Here is a 22,694-nt window from a genome sequence, read left to right as displayed (position 1 = left end):
CAGTATCTCAATTATTAAAAATAATTATTTTAAATTCTTATCGTAATAGAACATTAGTACATATATGAATATACTCATTTTCGCAGGTGATGCATCACGTGAATAACCATTTGACAATATTTGAATAAAATGACTGATTTATTATGCTTACTCAATAATTAAAAAATATTATGTTTAATTCCTAATATATAAAAACGTTAATATTTCATATATTAACTATTAAAAATTGTTATTTTTTAAATAATCACTCTTGTACAGCATCTGGTGCTTGTACTATCAATTACACCAAGGAAGATAAGTTGCAAGTTGGGCATCTGACCCTTACACAAGGCGATAATCGAATCGTAACCCACCAGATTGATATCGGAATATTACTCATTCGACCACTCGACCTATACCTTAAGAATTTAAAAATTGTTATTTTTAAATCCTTACCTTTATTCAAAATAAACAAGGTTGTTATTTATGTCACATATAACATATACAAATAGAATATGTGCTTTGTCATAAAAAAAATCATGTCAACATAACACATTATATTAAAATTTACCTTTATTGAGAAAATATAAAATTACCCATTGCTTAAGAAAACCTAAACCCAAAACATCTAAATATATGAATCACAAATCTCAAAAAACAATACCTTATTCTATTAGGAATCACAAAATATGGCATAACTATTTTTCATATTGTCTCCCCGTTTGAATTCATTCTGTTGTTTATATCTTCTTATATGATTTAAGATAAATACTTAAACCAACAATTTTTAATAATTTAACGAAATCTTTATATTTTTTTACATTAGTAATCAAACACCATTTTTTAAATTGTTAGGATAACATGATAAATCATTCAATTTATTCAATTATTATCAATTAACTACCTACGTGATGTGTCACTTACAAAAACAATGATGTTTATACACGTGTTAATATTTTATCATAGTAAATATTTTAAATAATAAATTTTTTAATAATTGATATACCAAATATTGATGTTTTGTATATTAAAAAATAAATATCATATTTTTTTATTATTATGGAGACATCGTATTTATTAAAAAAAATAAAAATAATTGTATACACTGAGCATGTATTTGAGTTTAATAGACATCCATCCATGCATTGATTGGGGGGGGGGGGGGGGTGTTTAGGAAATTAATGCGAGTATAGGAAAGCAATCACGGGTGATAGATAACAAATGGAAGAAGAATCTAATCTATCTATTTTCAATTTAATTCTTAAATTGGAAAGTGTGACTATTGAAAAAAAAATGGATTTTTTTTACCAGATCTGGCTAATTATGGTTTGATCCTTTACTAAATTTGAATTCGTTCGAATTTTTGGTATATTTAAAATTTAATATTTTAATTTTTAACCAAATTGACCCAAAAAAATGACTATTTTACATAAATAACACTAAGAAATCAAAGTTCAAGGTTGTGCTTGGATTGGTTATTTGACCCAAACCTAGACAAGGCTGCGTTTGAACGGGGTTATTTGGCTTTGTAATTTTTTGTTAAATATTTTAAATGAATCTTTTAAAGTATTTGCATTTAAATCTAAATATTCTTTATATTTTGACATAAAAATATATTAATTAGAAAAATATATACCGAATACAAAATGCAAGCATTTTAACTGAAATCACTTTATTCAAACATGAACCATACTAGTTCTATTGGGCATAGCTCGACGGTAAGCCCATAGCTCGATACTGGCTTCGAGCCAAAAGTTGACTAGCGATTGAGGATGAATAGCAGCAAGAAGTTCGCAGGAGAATAAAAATCTAAAAATAGGCTATGAAGGTAGAAAGTAGCATAGAAAAGTGAGAAAATGTCCTATAAATATATTTATGTAGATATCACTCAACGGTCAAGATATGGACCCATCCCTTACAATAAATTAGCACTACACGATGCATCCAATTGGTAGAGATCAAACGTCATCAACCACCCACTAAGGGTGTTCAAAAAAATTGGTGCATCACGAAAATCGGTCAGACTGAACTGAATTGGTCAGTTTTTTTTTTTTTTTTGCAGTCAAAAACGGTTTGGATTCTGTCCAAATCACGTGGTTTGCGATTTAGACAGTTGACGGTTTAGTTTTAAACCGAACCGCCAAATAAAATAATAAAAAAAATATTATTATAAAAATCTAATCATCGGCAGCCCCCTCATATTTATTCTTTACACTATTTTATCTTTATTTTTTTCTCATATTTATTTACCAACATTTTTGTCTTTATTTACCTTTTTAAATATTATTTTTAATGATTTTAAGTAACATTTCAAACCGCACCAAACCAAACCGCGGTTTGGTTTAGTTAAAAAACCGCACTAACGGTTTGATGTGCTGAAAATTATTTAGACTAGCCAAACTACACCGCACACACCCCTACCGCCCACAAATATCGTGCCACCTATCATGTTGTTTGACATGCATTTAACACCCTGAGTATAAGTGATAAAACGACTCCTTGTTTACTCACGACACCCCTTCTTCAAGGCCAAACACCTATAATTTCAAGACCACATGCGCTACTTGTCAGTATCTTGAGAATCGCTCCTTAAAACTATCAAGCTTTGCCTTAGCAAGCCATTCCAACCAGTTTGCTCGAAGGTAAAGGGAAACTAAAGCATTATGGCCATCTCAATTATGTTCCAAGCTACAATGCTCGTCCTTGCAAACATTTGACCTAAAGGGTCGTGGATCGTATAAATTTTATTGGACCCAGCCCAACGATAAACCCATAACTCAGTACTGGGCCTCATCCTTAAGGCCCATCCCATCAATGTCAGTTCAACAACATCCCTCATCCCATCAACGTGAGCTTAGCAACATCTTTCATCCCATCAACGCTATGCCTAGATCACTCGCGCCCATGGCAAACCTCAATTACCAATGTAAAAAATATAAAGATGTAAGAGGCTATCTCCTTTTATCTTTTATATATAAGTTAGCTGACCATCAACCAATGGATGTTCACTTTCAACTTTACATAAAATTCTGTTACTTTGAACTCTTACTTACTCATCGAAGTGCTTAAAGGTGCTAGTCACATCTCGCCATGCGGATTGTCATCGTCTCTAATTATCTATCCAATCATCTCATTTGGGTCAAACGGAAGAAAACATAACCCTATAAGCTAACGATGGGACGAATTTTAGTTTTCTTCTAACTTTTAAATTATATTTTTAATTAATATATTGATTTATTTAATAAAATATATTTAATTTTGACTTAAATTCTACCATTGATCTTTGACCCTTTTCATCATTTGATTTGATGTCCGATTTAGTTTTTTTGAACGTCTTCTCGATGCCGTGCAGGGCATACTATAGATAGGCATGGTACCTGCCATTAAATGGTCATTTGACAACCAAAAAATACAAAATAAATTAAGACAAACACCACCAATTTGCTTGACTTTTGAGGTCGATATTCGGCAGAAAACACAGGCCAATGCGAGGGAGGTAGCTCATGAATATTTGTTTTGTCATACTTTGATGGAAATGAATTTGACACCAACTCTTGTTTTGATGATTTACTATTATTACGTGAAAATTCATTTTAAGAAATAACACAACTTAATAATAAATTATGATCCGTTATATTATATATAACGATCCACAAACTCATACATCAAAATAGATTGGCTCAATAACTCACAAATTTTAATTCCTGTTGATATATAATTTTTTATTATAAATATATATTTATTTTGTTAATATTTATTATGAATTTATTATAATTATTGTATAATATAAAATAGTCCCAACCGCAATATAAGTCTAAGGAGAAAGCTCAAAAAGGAAAATTTGAAAGATTATTAGTCTATGTGATACTCTCTCATAAACTATTCTTAAAGTACCCTAAGTACCTTAAAAGAGATCATATCAAGAGTCTCTTTCGATATCTTTTTGGGTTCATTTGAAATCTTATATTGAATTTAATAATACATAAACTAACATCTAATATCTTCATCTGAAGATTTATAATGAATAATTTCGTAAGACTTTAATATACCTCCCATGACAATCTCAATCTCTATAACGAGAGAGTGATTTATTTAATTATTATCAAAATTTAATTTATTTTATATTTTTATTATTTACATATATTTTCTTAAGAATTAACTTAGGTGTCAAATGATTCACGAAGAAGACACCCGTCTCCATGACTTTTTCTATGTCACAAGTCTTATGAAAATTAGAAAATAGATATTATTTTATAACTATAAATTTATTATTGTATATAATAATAATAATAATATACAAATATCAGCGCATTTTCACAATGCCAATGGCCCCGTTTGTTGTAGCTTAATTAAAGAAATTATAGCTTATAGCTTATTAGATTATAGCTTATAAAACTTAGAATAAGTTGTGAACGTGTTTGCTGCAACTTTTTAGAAATTGTAGTTAAGTAATTGTGGTGTTTGATACCATAAGCTGTAAAATAACTTATTTTTATATAATTGTCCATAATACCCTTAGTAGTTATAGAATGATAATTTAAAAATTAATTACTATATATGTATAAGTTTCAAATGTTCTAAAAAAATTAATTAAAGTATAGAGAGAGAGGAAGATGGCGAGAGAGAGGAAGAGATCTGAAAATTGAGATGGCGGTGGAAAAGAAAAACCCATGATTGTGTAGACAAGAGGGTAATTTTTTGTTAAAAATAAGGATAAAATTGTCATAAAAATGTAATCATTTAAGCAGAAGTTGTAAAAATTGGGGTACCTCAGTTTTGAAAAAGTCACATTCTACCCCTTCTAAAAGCTAGTAGAAGCTATAAGTTAAAATTGTATAAGTTAAAATAAACACTACATTTCAACTTTTTTAAAATTAGAAGCTAGAAGTTACAGTTTTTAAGTTGCAACAAACAGGCCCAATGTCATACGGCCATTCCGTGGCAATAATAAAATTATTTAAATTATGTCATCAAATTTGGCCACGTGATACTTTAATTATTCGTATTTCAAAATAATTTTTTATATAAATATTTATTTATATTTTTTGAATATTCAAATTACCTGATTACCGTTCTGCGTGTGTTCTTGCATCATCTTATTTTTTTTTTAAATTATAAGATATGATATTTGTTTTTTAATTACTTAAAATTAGACTAGCATGCCATGACCCTTCCAATTAGGTTTTTAAAAAAAAATCCCTAATGTTTGTTTTCCTCGACAACCATTTCCATCTGTTTTGACTAATCCTCTTCTTGTGTTATTATTATCCATATATTAGGCAAGGTCAATTAAACTTGTCACATAAGCTTACAAGGAATTCAGTAATTATTATTTATATATTATTATAGAATTTTCTTTAAAATTCTCATAACTCATAAGTCATACCATACTTATAATATCTATATAAAAATTTATTATTTGAATTGATTCGAAATAACTTAATAATTAAACAAGATTAGTTAAACTCGTATATAACTAAACCTATTAAAACTGATATTTTAAAGACCCAATTTGAAAAAATAGAATGAATTATTGGACCAGTCCTCCTCCCGTAAGATCGTTCTATTGATGGCTTTGGCGCTTTACGGCACTCGGCAGGATCAGAGCCCCGCCGCCCGCCCCTTTATATAGGTTGGGAAAAGGAAGAGAAGAAAGAAAAGAAAGAAGGCAGGCAGGCAGGCAGCCCGAGCCGAGTGAAAGGGCAAAACACGCTTCTCTCTCCCTCTCTCTACAAGTGGTATGCCGCGTCGGTTACCAAAATATATATATATATATAATATATTATAGAATATATATGTAATATGTAATGTAATTTTATCAAACGCTTTCCGTGCACACATGCAATTTTTCTCCCAAGCCCTACCGCCCCCAATTCTCCCAACCTTCGATCGCTTCGCTATTTTGCGATAACGCTTCGTTCCTGTTTGGTTAGGGTTTCAGAGCGGGGCCGATTGGAATCCAGTGATGTGCGGAGCTCCGGCGCTTTGGTGAGGACGATAATGGTCGGTTCGCTAGGGGTTCGCGCGTCTTACATGGGGGAAGAATGCCTGAGTTGCACAAGGGAGTGGCCCGAGGCTGTGCTCTGGTAGGCCGGCGCAGGCGGAAAGAGGAGAAGAAATCGGAGCCTTTGGTTGGGAAGTATATCAAGACTCGGGCGGCGGTGGCCAGGGAAGCTGCTGAAGCGAAGGCTGCGGCTGGGCGGAAGCGAGGCCGGCCGGCGAAGAAGCGGAAGGAGGAGCCGGTGGTTGCGATTTCGGACGATAAGAAGAAGAAGAAGGAAGAAAGGGGCGAAAAAGAAGGCGGTGGGCTTTTTCCTGTGATTAGAGCCGTAGGCGAGACTGGGGAGAGACATATAATGGGGGACGAGAGTGGTGGCGTGAGTGCTAATAAAGCAACGGGGAAAGAAGAGGAGGGCAACACAGCTCCTTTCCCGGAGAAGGTATCAGTTCTCACTTTCTTTATTTACCTGTGCATATGTATACATATGTGTATGCCCCGTTCATGTTTACATTTAGAGATGCATATTTATGTTAGGGCCACATCCTACTTCGTAATTTGTTATCTCCATTGGTTACGGTGCGGAAGTTTCAAAGTCCGTCTATCACTCCAAGATGGCATTCCTTTACGGAGAACAAATAACCAGCACAGTTTAACAACTGCAATTATACAATTTCATGAATTTTGTTTTGTCAGTTGAAGTGGTTATCGAGTACTAATGAATTTGCATCACAGATAATGTAAAATGCAATAGTTTTCCTCATTTAAGTTTCCCTTTTGAAGTGGATGATTTTTGGCGAATTTATAGGGTTTTTAGGGGATTTAATTACATATTTCATACAGTATTACGCCTTGCCTCCATCCAACACAAAACATAACGGTTTCCTCACATGACAAGAGGAAGACATACCGTTCCCCTGTTTCTGAATGCCTTTTCAATTCACCTTGGTCTTTGATAACTTTTTATATGAAAAGGAAGTGACGTGTTAATGAAAACTCCATTCTTGTTCTTTTGCTTGGGATTGGTTTTTAGGTTCAAGTAGGAGGATCACCATGGTACAAAGTTGAGAGGAAGTTGGGTAAAGGCGGATTTGGTCAGGTATTTGTTGGCCGGCGTGTTTCAGGGGGAAATGATCGCACCACTGGTCCTGGGGCCACAGAGGTGAGAATATTGCAAGTTCTAACATGATCAATTAAATTTTATGTTTTCATTTTATTTATTTGGTGGTGGTGGAGCCAAGGGATTGTCTATCTCTTATGGTTAAATTTTTTCTAAATTCACTTTGTGTGTTGTGTTTATAATAGGTGGCTCTGAAATTTGAGCACAGAAATAGCAAAGGTTGTAACTATGGTCCTCCATATGAGTGGCAAGTCTACAAGTAAGAATGATGTATTTTTTGATACATATTTGTGGCGGTATAATTCTAGGTTTGTTCCATTAAGACTAATTGCTTCTTTGGTGAATAGCACGCTTGGTGGAAGCCATGGAGTGCCTAGAGTACACTATAAGGGAAAGCAAGGAGAATATTATGTAATGGTATGTTAAACACCTCCTTGTCTATTCATATTTAATGTACAAATAAATGGTATGACTTATTATGCAAATACTTGTAGGTTATGGACATGCTAGGGCCTAGCTTATGGGATGTTTGGAATTCTTCAGGACAGTCGTGAGTATCCTATGCTTGTTAACTTGATATTGTTTGTTTAGTGAGACTTGGCTTATAACATCTACATCTCTTTCAGTGTATACAGTGATTGGTATTCTTTTTTCTCCTTTTTCTACAACTTCTATCATAGGCATGTTTGCATCTCTTTCCGTGTATACAGTGATCTGTGTTCAGTTTCTCCCTTTTCAACTTTTATCTATCATGGGGAGCTCGTCCCTTCAACTTTCACATGCATAATATGAATATGTGCACATTAGATATGGTCTATTTGATGTTGTGGATTGGTGGGTCAAGATTCAATTTTGAGACCCAAAAGGTTGTACTGATTTTTGGCTGATGCCTATCCCTTTGTTCGTGGGAGGATGAAACTTAATGACTGACTTGAGGGGCAGTAATGAGTCAAGGCTGAAGCAAACATGGTTGATCTCCAAGGTCCACCAGTAGGACAGAAGGCTGTGTTATACGGTGTAGGAATGTGTATTATGAGGTTGATATTCTTAAATTGTTTTAATTAAGAACCTTTACAAATAGTGTGAGAGGTCCTTTCGGAGAAGTTACATTCATGTTTTGCTACTTGTCCATTTATGATATCTGTTCAATAGCGTGAGGTCCTTTTGGAGAAGTTACGTTTGTGTTTTGCTACTTGTGTACATAAAAAGGATATTATTCCTTCATTTAGCACGATAATAAGTGAGTGCTGACTCACTGCCTGTTAGTTCCAAGTTGCATCACTCTCTAGTTAGTGCTGTTGTTCAGTCATCACGTGAACTGCAATACTTTATACAATATGTGATGTGAATGTCACAACAGGATGCTGACTTGCTGCCTGCTTGTTGCCGAATTGTGCTCATCTCTAGTTAGAGCTATTGTTTTGGTCATGATGTGAACTGTAATGTTCTTTGCAATTTAGGTGCTGACTATGATTTAGTGTATCTTCTTAATGCTACTTGTTATAAAAAAATATCGGGTGGGGCTGGTGGGCCTTCTAAATTGTGTTTTATCTCAGAAAACACTCTTTTCAGCTCTTGGCCTTCTAGTTCGGCAGCCTTTTGTCTTTATAAGATGGCCATATTTTATCCTTATGATAGAAAATGGATTTGTTTGAAACTTGGAATTACATCTTAAATCTTTTACATTGAATTATTATTTGTACAGGATGTCCTCAGAAATGGTGGCATGTATTGCAGTTGAGTCTTTGTCTATCCTAGAGAAGATGCACTCAAGAGGGTAATCTGTTGAAAATTCCTTGTCCTTTTCTCTTTTTCATATTATTCCTAACCGTAAATTATCGACTAATTTTTTTTTACCCCCTTGGTTGTTCTAGTTTTCTTTGCCTTTTGGTTCTTTGTTTGACTCTCCTGAACTGCTCTTTGCATTAGTTATGTTCATGGAGATGTAAAGCCAGAGAATTTTTTACTTGGTCAACCATCCACAGCACAAGACAAGAATTTATTTCTTGTTGACTTGGGTCTAGGTTGGTTCATGTTTATTATATTAGTATATATCCCATATTGTTTTCTATATTCTTTATTTCTTCATCAACATGTGAATTGCAGCCACAAAGTGGAGAGAGAGCTCCAATGGAAAGCATGTTGAATATGATCAACGTCCTGATATGTTCAGGTATAACAACATCACTTGTGCTCTTGAGTTATGATTCTACAAACTTCTTTCTGGTTCTATTGTATTCATCCCTTTATTACATAACCTTTCAGGGGAACTGTCCGATATGCTAGTGTGCATGCTCACTTGGGTAGAACTGCCAGCAGAAGAGATGATCTGGAATCTCTTGCATATACACTTATTTTTCTTCACAAAGGCAGGCTTCCATGGCAAGGTTATCAGGTACTGCCAGCTTTGCCTTCAGTTGTTTTACGTTTTCTAGACCCATTTTTGCTGGGGTTGCACTATGGATGGGTATTTATGTTCCCTTGTGCAATGCTTTCATGTGTTAGGGTGATAACAAATCATTCCTAGTTTGCAAGAAAAAGATGGCAACATCTCCTGAAATGTTGTGTTGCTTCTGTCCTGCACCACTAAAGCAATTTCTTGAGATTGTGGTGAACATGAAGTTTGATGAAGAGCCTAACTATTCCAAGCTAATATCTCTATTCGAGGGACTAATTGGACCAAATCCTGCTGTGAGGCCTATAAACACTGATGGTGCTCAAAAGGTAAATCTGGTGATCTTTGAATTTATTTACAGCATTGGTATTGGTTGGAATTGATCATTTTTATTTTTTATGCAATCATTGGTAGATTATATACCAAGTTGGTCAAAAACGGAGTAGGTTGAATATTGATGAGGAAGATGATGGGTTGCCAAAGAAGAAGGTCCGGTTAGGAGTTCCTGCAACACAGTGGATTTCAGTTTATAACGCTAGGCAGCCTATGAAACAGAGGTATAATCATGTTCTCTTTGCAATTCTTACTTCTCAGGAATGGTGACTGATTTAATCTTGCTTTGTAGTTGATCATGAGAGCTGCTATGAAACATTGAAAAGAATTCTGGTTGGTTTTTCAGTTTGCTTTCTCGTAGAAGTCCTTTTGATAGTATTGATGGGAGTGTATTCTTTCAGAAAGGTTGTCTGCAAATTCTTGTTAAGCTCTATGGTCCTCAATGATTTTTCTTAAGTGTGTTCACTTTGTTTGCATGTGTGGAGGTGGGTAGGGAAGTTTAAAAATTGGAAATGGTGAATAATTCACATGATCTTGCTAAGTGATTGGGTAGAACCACGTGTAATCATGCTTTGGTATAAAGATTTAAATTGCTAACTGAACTCCATCTTGTCAGGGGCATCTAAAGCTAATTCTGAATAGCTTATGGTCCCTGAAAAAGAGAAGCAAACGTGATGTGCCATGAATACGTGTGTTGGGGGGGCTTCAGGGCCAACCATTTCTCTTTAATTTCTACGACTCTGATAAACTTTGTGGTTTAGTCACTGAGTACTGCTATGTGTACTGTCTGGTTTTTGCTCTGATAAATGCAGCAAATATATAGGCCCTGCTAACTTTTATGCTTTTCCGTTGATGTGCTTATTGTTCTTTGTCTTCTTATTTGCCCCTGGTTCTGTTATTAGGTACCATTATAATGTGGCTGATGGAAGATTAGCCCAACATGTGGAGAGAGGAAATGCAGATGGTTTATTCATCAGTTGTGTGTCATCTTGTTCCAATCTGTGGGCACTTATTATGGATGCTGGGACTGGTTTCTCAACTCAAGTATATGAGTTATCACCTTTCTTCTTACACAAGGTGAAGTCTTGCATGCTTGAATTTAATTTATTTTGGAAATTCATATGACGACTTAATCTTAAATTAGTGCATTTGATGTCTAATTTTAGGAATGGATCATGGAACAATGGGAGAAGAATTATTACATCAGTGCTATTGCTGGTGCTAACAATGGAAGCTCTCTGGTTGTGATGTCCAAAGGTATCATTTCTGTATGTTGTAGTCCTTGATGTTGTTACCTTGTTTTACTTGCGACTCTTTATTTTTTGATGGGTAATTTAAATGTTTATGACTACGTGTACAATGGAATGTGATTGATGAAATAGTGTGGCATGTAAAGCCTGTTTAAATGTTTGAATTAAATGGTATATTTCATGTTGTTTTCATGGACAAAGCTAATATATGTATATAAAGGGGATGTATTTTGTTGGGTTCTTGCTGTGTCTGTCTTAGGTGGTAGATTTTTGTATACCATCAAATGGGATTTTCTCGTCTCTTTTGATAAGAAGTAACTTAATTTGTAGTTTTTGGGGGCATGGACATGTGATTAGTGATGCAGGGTGGAAATGGGCTTTTTCTTTGGGTTTTGTTGCTTTTTCTTAGGTTTAGTTGTGAAACTAGCTTAGGTTAGTTTGCTGAACATCTCTTTTTAGATGTTTCTGGTTCTTTTTAGAATACCAATATTGAAAATCTACTGGTTTTTGAGCTGCTGATGTTCTATGATAAATATGGTGCAGATGCTTAACTGTAAACTGCTTGGTGGATCCATATTCTTTTATAGTTGTTTCTGGTTTGGGTATATCTTTTTTCTTCTTTTCTTCTATTTTTGATTGTCAGTTTAGTCTTGGAGTTGATATACTGAACATTTCATTGTTAATATGTCAGGTTGTTTCAGTTTACTTGCATACGCTGGGTTATGAGGTTTCTTGACCGTAACTTCCATTAATCCACTTACTTCCAGAACTTTGATTATATTTTTGCAGGCACACAATACACTCAGCAATCTTATAAAGTTAGTGATTCCTTTCCTTTCAAGTGGATAAACAAGAAGTGGAGAGAAGGGTTTCATGTGACCTCTATGGGAACTGCTGGCGCCCGATGGGCTGTTGTGATGTCACGCAATGCTGGCTTCAGCGATCAGGTTGGAGCTTCTTGCTGAACTTATTCTCATTTTTATCTTCTATATTATGTGAACTTGAGGATGAGTATGTGTAGAAGTTCCAAATCTTAAACATCAATGTTATTGAGTTCTAGCACAGGCAGATTTTATGTTAAAATTTATTTCCATTGGCATCTGTTTCCCCATTCATTCTTATCTGACAGTTTATGGGTTTCATAGGTTGTTGAGCTTGATTTTCTTTATCCAAGTGAGGGCATCCATAGACGTTGGGATAGTGGTTTTCGCATTACGTCAACAGCTGCTACTTGGGATCAAACTGCACTTATCTTGAGTGTCCCAAGGCGCAAACCTGGTGATGAAACTCAGGAGACCTTGCGTACATCTCAGTTTCCGAGCACACATGTTAAGGTAAAAACTTGGACTTCCTGGGTTAAGGGAACTGTTGCTCGTATCCTCTATCTGTCCCTAAAATCCAAAGAAGGCTCACAATGTGTCTCAATGAATAGAAAAGGAGGGTAGAATTCCATCTCCATATTTTTCTGTTCTTTATTTTGGCCGTCCTTGGAGACTTCCCTCCTTTCATCATCGTGAATACACTTTTCTGTTTTTTTTTTTTTTTTTAAATGTTTCTTTTTGTGGGTTGGGTGGGGGTGGGATGTCTTTCTTGTTTTCATAGTTTATTCCCACTACTTGGTTGAGGAAATGATTTAAGAGTTCTATGACCACCATCTTTGTGGCTATTAACTGACATCTCATTGGAACCCTGCATGTTGTCCAATGGGGAAATAACATACGAAGTTTTACTTTCCTCAAGACTTGGGAATTGTCTTATATGTTCTCTCTTTGTGGATCTTGGTGTTAAGAGAGGAAAATAAATTACTTCTAGTGCATTATTCTTACAAGTAGTGACAAAAAAAGAAGAAGTTTTTTTTAATAAACACTCTGATTTTCTTAACCTGACCAATTAAAGAAATGAATATAGTTTTGTTTACACATTCTTTTCCTTTCTTTTCCCATTTCATTTGCTCGACAAATCCAAGAACCAAATCAATGCCAATGGTTTGTAGTTCAATGGCATTTAGTTGATGGCTTAAGTACTCTATTGAGTTCTTGAGTTTTACTCTGTATATCGTATTGCTCTCTCGCGTTGTTGAGATCTTGATGTTCAAGTGGGTGGTTTTATGTTCGTGAATTCTTGAAGTGGTTGTTTAACTATAGACTTGGTTTTCCAGCACCATCTTGAATTTGAGCTATTATGCATTTACAATGTAGTGGTAATTTCATACTAATGGGCAAAAATAAAAACAATAAGTTAAATTAATGTTTTGAAAACCATGTTGAAGCGAAGCTAATTTGGTTCGTTTTATGTATGCATATATTTCTTTTGGAAGAAGGTTTGGTGTAGTTTCAATTTCAATGACCCAACTCGGATCTCTTTATATGCAGGAAAAATGGGGGAAGAATCTCTATCTGGCATGTGTGTGCTATGGACGTACTGTATCTTGATGCCTGCTTCCCGGGAATTGAGAATGTGGGATGTGGTTGGAAATTTGGGTGCTTGTTTGCTTTCTTCTTGATCTGGTCCTGTAGTAGTAATTGTACAAATTGCTGGTAGGATATTTGGATGCTCTAACTGAAGGATTATGCACATATTTATACCAGAGGTTTATGTTTTGGCTTTTCCTCTCACCTCTCTCTAGTCGCTCTTCTTCTTGGTACTGTATTTGCTGTACTAGTCACATGGTCGGACAATACCGGAAAAACGTAATGTGCCTTGTGGCTTTTGGGTTGAAAGATTTATTTGAGTTTTAATTGTTCATCATGTTTTTTGGGCCCTCCTTTACTTTGGGCCTTGCCTTATTAGTACCCTGTTAGGGATTAATCTTGGTTTTGCTTCTTAAACATAATTATGGTTACTTTTTATCTACTTGCTTGTGTTATGGCTATAGGATCGTTGGGGGATTTCAAGGTGACAATACGAGTCTTATTATTGTTTATGCGTTATGAAATGTGCTCTACATATGTTGTAATATGGTTATCTGCGATAAAAAGATCCTTCTTATGCAATTATTATAGTAATTTATAATTATTAAAGAAATATTTAGATGAATTATTACCGTGAAGAGGGTCATTTAAAATTATATTGCATCAGTTAAGGAATTAGATGAATAATGAAATGAGTGAAAATCATAAGACAAGTAAGACGGCGTGAAGGTGAGGTTATTCGATTTTTAAGAGGGTAATTGGTTGCTATTTGTATCGTTGAGAATTAAAGGCTTTGAAATAAAAGTGTTTTGTCATAACAAAGGCAGCACAAGCACTTCTCACTCAAGAAAGCTGCAAATTCAGATTTTTGAAACAGTAAGTATAAGAAGTCGCGGGTCTATTTTATTCCTTTTTTTAATCTAATCAATAATAATTTTTTATTTAAAGGTATAAAGTGCGGTGTTTTATAATTAGATGGATATTATTAATATATTTTAAATTAATATTAACACATCAAAACATTTAAAAAAAAACAGAAAATATCCTTTTTATGGAATTTCCTGACAATAAGCGGAGAGTTTTTAAGGGGACGGGGACGGACAGGTGGGCTCTCGTCCGTCACAAGCAGCACTCAGCTCTGCCACTCAACTCCTTTGCTTGTTACCCGCAGGCGAGGCGACGAAGGCCCAAGGAGAGTGAGAGTTAGAGAGAGAGAGACAGAGAGATGGCTTCTCATCTCTCTTCCACTTCTCCCTCTGCTTTGCCACTCTGCTCTCTATCCTCTACCTCTAGAGACTCCGCCACCCGCCGTAAGTCTCTCTCTCTCTCTCTCTGTATTTACTGTAGAAGTGGAATAATAATTTGAAGTTTGAGGGAGCTGTGTAGGGGATAGGGCTATTGGGGTAGACAAGCGCGTTGTGGAATAAGCGATTGTTGGCGGTGCTAACTTCACTAAAAAGCAGGTTCTACTATTTCACTCCGCGATGAATTAAAACTTAATCAAACAGTTGTTTGTTGCGATTGATAATTTAGGTATAGAAAACCCTGATAACGCTGCCAAATTGCAAACACTCAGTTGCCTCTTCTGTTTTAACACTCGTATTGCTCTGTTTGCTTATATATATGGCTTTCGTTTCCTATTGTTTCTTAAGGCTTGTGCTTTTTCCATTGGCCAATTCTTTCTAGCGGAACTGCTAAAACAATAATCTTGTATGCTTGCTTGTACTGTTAATACAACTAAAACATTCAATAATAGTACGAATGATATCTTCCACGCCACTAAACCTAATCACTCATACATCTTATATACACCCAAAATCACTACTCTCCCATTATTTAAAACCCAAAAGAAATGAAAGACAAACAACCCATAAATTATGAGTCATTTGGCCCCCATTAGACCCTAGAATTTGGGGGATAATTTGTCCCCCATTTTGTACACTCCCCCTCAAGCTGGAGAATAGATATCAGTCATTCCTAACTTGCTAATACAAATATTGAAATTTAATTTTTGAAGAACTTTGGTTAGAACATCATCTTCCTAGGACTTGATAGGAATGTAGGACAAGGCAATAGTCCCGTTCTCAGTTTCGTTCTTGATGAAGTTTCTGTCAATCCTTACATGTTTCATCCGATCATGTTGAACTGGATTATGAACTACGCTAATAGTTGATTTACTGTCGTTAAACAACTTCAAACTTTTGGACCTTGAAGCGCCTCATGAACATTTCTAGGAATATGAATCTCATCAATCTTTGCAACAAAGATTTTGAAATTCCCTGATAATTTAGTATATGCAACATAATCTAATATATGATACTTAGAATTTCTCATACAAGACCTTATCCCCTTCCTTATGGAAATCGAAAGATCAATGTTATTGGCAGGTTCTTCTTCTTCTCGACATGGTTCATTTTCCTCATCCTCTTCTTGATTATCCGTAATAATGGGATCTGTCATCGGTTCATACTCTTGACTTTGCATTGGAGCTTGTGGTCTCCTAGAGTAAACCTTAATTGGTTTTGGATCAGTAGTGTTAGATTCTCTTCCTTGATGCACATCATCATCGTTTTTGGACACAAAATCGGGTTTGGAAGGAAAACTTGGGGGAATCGAATCAGATTGAGAAGGAAACATTGAGGAGATCAAACGAAAGGGCTCAAAGAAATTAGATTCGCCATGTTTGTTTCCTTGAGAATTAATCTCCCCTTGGAGAGAAACTTGGGGGTAGAAGGTATGATCTTCAACAAAGGAAACTTCACATGATATCAGGAACCTTTTTGTAGAAGGATGATAACACTTATAACCTTTTTGTGTGGAGGAGTAACCAAGAAAGACACATTTGAGACCTTTAGGATCAAACTTGCTTCAGTTGGGTTGAACATTATGAACAAATACCACACACTCAAACACACGAGGTTCAAGAGAATTATGAACCCGAGAGGAGGGAAAGGCAGATAACAATGCATTGAGGGGTGTTTGATATTGAAGAGCTTTGGAGGAACACGATTAATAAGGAAGGCCAATGTAAGAATGGTTTCACCCCAAAAAGAGTGTGGAACATGACTAGCAAACATGATGGATCTTGCAACTTCCAATGCGTGGCGATTTTTTTTTCCAGCAACCCCATTTTATTAAGGAGTATACGCATATGAACTTTGGTGAAGTATTCCATAGTCTTTAAGATATTCATTGAGTTCATGGGAGAAATACTCTCTACCATTATCCGTTCGAAGAATATGGATAGATGAATGAAAAATATTTGTGACAACCTTGTGGAATTTTTTAAAAATTTCAGTCACTTTGGATTTTTCTCTCATCAGATAAACCCAACATACTCGGGTGTGATCATCAATAAAGGTAATAAACCATCGGTCCCCAGTTAAGTTTAACACTCGTGATGTTCCCCACACATCTCTATGTATTAAGTGCCCCACACATCACTATGAATTAAGTGGAATTGAGTAGAAGGTTTGTATGTGTGAGGTGGATAAAATGCACGGGTTTGCTTGGCAAGAGTACAAGAATCACATTGAAATGATGAATGATCTTTATTAATGAACAACTGAGGATACAGACGCTTTAGATAAGATAAATTGAAATGACCTAATCTATGATGCCACAACATAATATTGAAATTAGAAAACAAGGAAAAAACAGTAGATAACTTTGGTCTTGAAGGAGAACCAACACCTGACAAGTAATAGAGGCCATCTCCGAAGACAAATCCTGAAATTTACAACAGGAAGGGAAAAACGTTACTGAACAATTCAAATCCTTGATTAGTTTACTCACTGAAATTAAATTGCATTGCAGATTTGGAACATAAAGAACTGAATTCAGTTTCAACCCATTGAGTCCTATATCTCCTCTCTCTGTTGTTGTGCATATGGACCCATTTACTATAGTAATACCAACACTTTCCTTACATGGTTGATAGTTATTGAATCTTGTATTAGAGTTTGTCATGTGGTCAGATGCACCTATGTCCACTATCCAAGTATCATGTGAGTCCTTGCATGACAATAAGGAAAATATACATTTACGTGATGTAAGTGCTGTAGAGCTAGTAGGGACAGTTTTGGAGACATCAGTAACTGAGGGAGTCATCAGTTTTCGATAGATTTCCATTTGTTCTGTTGTAAATGGTTGGGAGGCCACACTAGTTGTTGTCTTAGCCGCATAGACATTTTTTTTTCCTTTGGCTTCGTGGTTTCCAATTTGGAGGCTTGCCATGAATATCCCTGTGCATGTCTTTGGTATGGTTGGGCTTCTTACAGTGCTCACACCATAACTGTTTATCTTTTTCAGAAGTTCCTTTTGGATTATATCCTTCATTTCGGTTTGCAGCTAAAGCAGATCCTTGAATTTCTATCTTAGTGGATGAGTTCTATACTAGAGAAGAAATTACTTTCCTCATTTTTTCCTCACGTTTGACTTCAGCAAACACCTCATTCATGTTAGGTAGAGGCTTTGTGCCAAAAATACGTCCTCGAACATTATCAAGGTCTTGATTCAGGCCTTGTAAGAAATCAAATATTCAATCTCTTTCCACCATCTTATTGTATAAAACTCCATCATCCGAACACTTCCATTCAATATTGTGAAACAAATCGATTTGATACCCAAGTTTTGAGTGTATTAAAGTACTCAGTGACATAGACATATAGTGTATCTTGTCAAGTGTTTCAAATCCTAGAGCGAATTTCAAAACTTTGAGATATATCCTCTAGGTCTAAGTACATTTCTTGTACCGCATCCTATACTTATTTTGTTGTTTTGTAGAATAGATATAGGCGCCCAATTCTTTGCTCCATCGAGTTTATCAACCATGCTATCATAATTGAGTTTTTTGCTTCCTAGACACTATAAGTGTTAGAATCTGATGGAGGTGCTACCGTTGTTCCTGTCAAATATCCCATATTTCCTCTTCCCTTGATCATAAGTAATACCGATTGATACCACTCTCTAAAATTGCTCCCATTCAATTTATGAGATGTGATTTGTATTGAGGGATTTTCAAACTGACCGGGTACTAAGGACATTCGTGGTGTGGAGACAGTTGGGATACTTGACAATTCTAATGTGGATGAAGTGGAGTTGGTCATTTGATCAATAATAGTGGCAAGGATGAGAGTCACTGTTGCACCGAAAGAGGTGGTGGCTGACGGTAGAAAAAATAGCGGTGGTGGACGATGGCTGGCAACGGCATACGGTGGCGGCGGCCAGCGACCGGTGGTGGATGGCAACGAAACTTTAGGGATTTGGAAGAACTTAGGAAGACGAGTTTAACGGTGGTGACGGCGTCGAAATCGGAGCACCAAAGAGAGAGATCAAAGCAAAAGAAGTTTCAGGTTACCATTCTGAATGGCGGCTGGACTTGGCGGGCTAATCGATCTGAGGTCGGCGATGGCGACTACAGTGGTTATGTGAACAAATAATGACCGGTGGTGTTCCTGAAGGTGTGGCACGGTGGCGCAGCTGCTAAAGGCAGTGGCGCTTGGTGATGTTGCTGAAGGTGGCGGCGCTTGGTGGTCTGCTGAAGGCGAGGCACGGCGGCATGGCTGCTGAAGTTGGTGGAGCTTGGTGTTGCTGGTGCTGGTGGATGTGGGAGGCCCTTTCCCTTTTCCGCTTCCGGTGTTTGAGGACAGTGGTGGACTCAACTGTTAACTCCAGCGGCAGATCGGAGGCAGCTGCTGCAACTCTCATCTGGTATGGCTGGAAGCACTGGTCATGCAGCTGTGGATGGCTTTGTTACCATAAAACATTCAATAATAATACAAATGATATCTTCCACACCACTAAACCTAATCACCCATACATCTTATAAACACCCAAAATCACTACTCTCCCATTATTTAAAACCCAAAAGAAATGAAAGACAAACAACCCATAAATTATGAGTCATTTGCCCCCCATTAGACCCCAGAATTTGGGGGATAATTTGTCCCCCATTTCCTACAACAACTTAAAAGGGAACCCTCATTTATTCTTCCCAACTTATGAAACCCTGAAGTTTTTTTATTCCTTACCATCCCATATGCATACAGCAGTTTCTGTTCATTTAATTATGTGGTGATTTGATTATTAAGCGTAAAACAGCAACAACTGGATATCATGTTGGCTACTTACCATTCATGTTTGCGTCATTTTGACTTTTGCTTCTCATGATGAATAATAGCCTACTCTAGGTCAGTTGGGTTTCATGTGAGGTCCAGCTTGGAAAACGAGGGCTGTTCCTCAGATGTTTCAGATGGCTCATTTGAACCAATCAAGATGAAGGTATGTGTTTAATGTGTGCAAGTTTACTCGCAACTGCATAGTTACCTGCTTTGTGCTTTCTGGTTTCTAAGGAGGCAAGCCATGGTGACCAATTTTGGTGTCTTGTATGTTCTGATCATTTGAAAAGCCTAACTACATCCCTTTGCAGCACCTTTGATTCATATAAAAATGTGATTTGTTTTAATGATTTTTCTCTGTGGGAAGCTAAATTTGTGGAGGTTGTGCATTGTATCTGTGGTTCTTTCTGTTGTCACTATTTTTTTTTCTTTTCTTATCTAAGTAAAAAGGTAGTAGGGGCACGGTTGATGTTGGTTATCTTGAGCGGATGTGATCATAGCAGCTTCTACTTACTAGACAAATGGAAGGAAAATGGAGACCTCCAACGGGTTTGAGTCATAACCCTACCCAGCCCTAACAAAGTGAAAGAGAATTCAGAGCACCAGAGCACTGGTGCATAAGGGAAGAATTGAACTTGGGCCTATATATGATAGGAAATCGTGTGGAAGTAAGCCTTTTAGAACACTAGGTCCACCGTGTCAGCGGCCTTTTGCATTTTGTTTTATTGAGGTAGGAATCAGGAAGATTGCTCATTTTCTTAATAATATTATTGTTAATTATATCATTCTGCTCAGGAAAAGATGTCCTCTTCTAAACATTTGATGGGCCTTCATTATATTACGATTCGTTAGCTATTTAATGATGAAGGAAAAAAGCACTTCATTGATTTTTTGGGATGTATTTAAAGCATTTGTTTCCTTTTGGATATTCTACAAATCAATATCACTCAAACCTAGAATTACTGTGAGGTGCTGCTAACTAGGGTAAATATTACCACTTAAAATACAGGGCTCTGAGATATTGACTTCTCGACGGAAGTGCATCGCATGTTTATGTTCAACCATGGCATTGGTGAACATTGGTAGTTCAACTTCTGAGTCAGAAGCAATTGCTTTGGATGGAAAGGAAAGACCTGTCTGTCGGAATTGTGGTGGCAGTGGTGCAATAATATGTGAGTAAATGTTTATTGTCTTTTCCAGTTCATTTAATTTCTTTATTTATTCCTTCTGGTTTTATATCATGAAATTATAGTGCTTAGAGCAAGGTTTACCTACAATGTTGATTTTTCACTAGTGATTTGGCATGTGCAATTCATTTCTTCAAGTGAGAAAATAAAATAATAGAAGAAACATAGTTTCCCGAGTAAAAAAAAAAGCCTTCCACACCTGTACTACAGCGACCAACTTTAGACATTAAATCCATATTGTTGAAGCAAATGTTTTCCAAACCAATCGCTCTATTGCTGAATAGCTATAATACAATAGCTTATTTTCTATATCCATGATGTTACTCTTTTCATTATTCACTTGCTGTATGCATGGTTTTAATTGTTCTCTAGTGATTATTTTTTGCTTCTGCTGACCTTAAGTTTAACCAGGCGTGTAACCAAAAAAAGTTGATTTTTTTTATAAAATATAAATAAATATTTAAAAACATTAAATTGCTTTTTATCTAAATTGTACTCTGCTCTTTCTAAAAATAAAATAATTTATAATTAAAGTTAAAAAGAGAGGAGAAAACTTTTTGGTAATGAGGAACTTATGGGGGTCCACATTTCCATCAGAAATATGAGACGGTGCGATAGCAGAAGTTGGAAGGGAATATGTTGCTTGTGTTGTTTAGTAGCTTGTTTGTGATTCTTGCATTGCATTTTCTTTTCCTTGGCTTCCATATTATTGTAGTTTGGTGAACTGAGTGGTGTACATGATCTTTGTTATATGCGAGTTTCTTTACATTTCTAAAAATGCGAGGATCACTTTTTGCACATCTTCAATCCCTCTTTGGTCCATGAGATGTTAATTTGCTTTCCATTTAGGTGACATGTGTGGTGGTACAGGAAAATGGAAGGCGCTCAACCGAAAACGTGCCAAAGATGTTTATGAGTTCACTGAATGTCCAAATTGTTACGGTATGTAAATTTCCATTGAAGCTTTTATATGCAACTTAAGAGAGCAACGGTATTCTTGTTATATGATTATTGAAATAGAACTCAAGGGCAATGAATATGAAATAACAATATGTACTTCATACATCTTTGTAAAACTTTAAAAAAAAAAAAAAAAGAGTTCAGATCATTCTATGGCTTAAGAAAAGATGTCTGGTCTGACTATTTTGTGGATTAAGTGCGACACAGTGGTTTAAAGCTGATTGTTTAAGCAATTTCATCCCTTCGTTCCTCACAAAGGTTTCTTCTCCCTTCTGTCTATTGTTTGTGTGGTGCAGGTCGAGGGAAACTTGTTTGTCCTGTGTGTTTAGGGACTGGTTTACCAAACAACAAAGGTCTTCTTAGGCGGCCTGATGCGCGACAATTGCTTGATAAGATGTACAATGGTCGGCTGTTACCGAACTCGTAAGAAAATTCTTTCTAGCTCCCAGAAGTTCTAATTTAAATGACAAACATGTTGCCGAAAATTCATTTTCCTCTTTCCAGTGTTTATATTGCCATGTAAATTCCATTCCCTCTGTTCAGTAAGCAGAAAGAATTGATGTTCCTGCACTACGATAAGCATGCCGCATCTGCATCCACATGCTCTCCTAATTGAGTTTCCAGTTTTAGTTTGGCCTCTTTGAATTTTTAAAAATTTCTATTCCATTACTATTGAACAACTGCAGGTAGGGGCTGACAAAATGGATTCAAAGGCAGGAATTGTGTTTGCTTTTTTGTTTCAATTGAACAAAACTTGTGGCAGTGGAAAGGGAATGGCCTTAATGTACATTTCCTATGGTTTTTTTTTGGGCACTTGAATTCAATTGTGAAATTTTGGTTGTTGAATGATTCAATTACCACATAATTTTGATCATAGTCCCTTGATCTCGTTTGCTTCTAGATTCGCTTAGACAGTGGATGATGGCTAAAACCTGGCTCATG

The 22,694-nt window shown here is 36.0% G+C and overlaps 2 protein-coding genes across 4 annotated transcripts; both read left to right on the top strand.

The window, feature by feature from the left end:
- Positions 1-5,555: 5,555 nt before the first annotated feature.
- LOC127797531 (casein kinase 1-like protein HD16) lies at positions 5,556-13,823 on the top strand. Of its 2 annotated transcripts, XM_052330516.1 has the most exons (17): positions 5,556-5,717; positions 5,913-6,419; positions 7,011-7,139; positions 7,283-7,356; positions 7,445-7,514; positions 7,592-7,647; positions 8,803-8,874; positions 9,027-9,121; positions 9,204-9,270; positions 9,363-9,492; positions 9,603-9,821; positions 9,907-10,049; positions 10,728-10,902; positions 10,992-11,082; positions 11,865-12,022; positions 12,221-12,409; positions 13,448-13,823. In XM_052330516.1, the coding sequence occupies exons 2-17, from the start codon at positions 6,024-6,026 to the stop codon at positions 13,505-13,507; spliced, it is 2,124 nt and encodes a 707-aa protein (XP_052186476.1). In that variant the 5' UTR covers positions 5,556-5,717; positions 5,913-6,023; the 3' UTR covers positions 13,508-13,823. The 2 variants fall into 2 exon arrangements, with proteins under 2 accessions (XP_052186476.1, XP_052186475.1); XM_052330515.1 differs by lacking the exon at positions 5,556-5,717 and having other exon boundaries at positions 5,792-6,419.
- A 765-nt stretch (positions 13,824-14,588) lies between these two features.
- LOC127797439 (protein PHOTOSYSTEM I ASSEMBLY 2, chloroplastic) lies at positions 14,589-22,652 on the top strand. Of its 2 annotated transcripts, XM_052330346.1 has the most exons (7): positions 14,655-14,796; positions 14,873-14,949; positions 19,668-19,768; positions 20,615-20,777; positions 21,642-21,734; positions 22,049-22,175; positions 22,439-22,652. In XM_052330346.1, exons 3-7 carry the CDS (start codon positions 19,763-19,765, stop codon positions 22,440-22,442), a joined length of 393 nt encoding a protein of 130 aa, XP_052186306.1. In that variant the 5' UTR covers positions 14,655-14,796; positions 14,873-14,949; positions 19,668-19,762; the 3' UTR covers positions 22,443-22,652. The 2 variants fall into 2 exon arrangements, with proteins under 2 accessions (XP_052186305.1, XP_052186306.1); XM_052330345.1 differs by lacking the exon at positions 14,873-14,949 and having other exon boundaries at positions 14,589-14,796.
- Positions 22,653-22,694: the final 42 nt, after the last annotated feature.

The sequence above is a fragment of the Diospyros lotus genome, chromosome 3 (genome assembly GCF_014633365.1).
Source record: "Diospyros lotus cultivar Yz01 chromosome 3, ASM1463336v1, whole genome shotgun sequence".
NCBI classification, from domain to species: Eukaryota; Viridiplantae; Streptophyta; class Magnoliopsida; order Ericales; family Ebenaceae; genus Diospyros; species Diospyros lotus.
The sequence above is the reverse complement of the archived record's forward strand: the minus strand, read 5'-3'. Positions and strand labels throughout refer to the sequence as shown.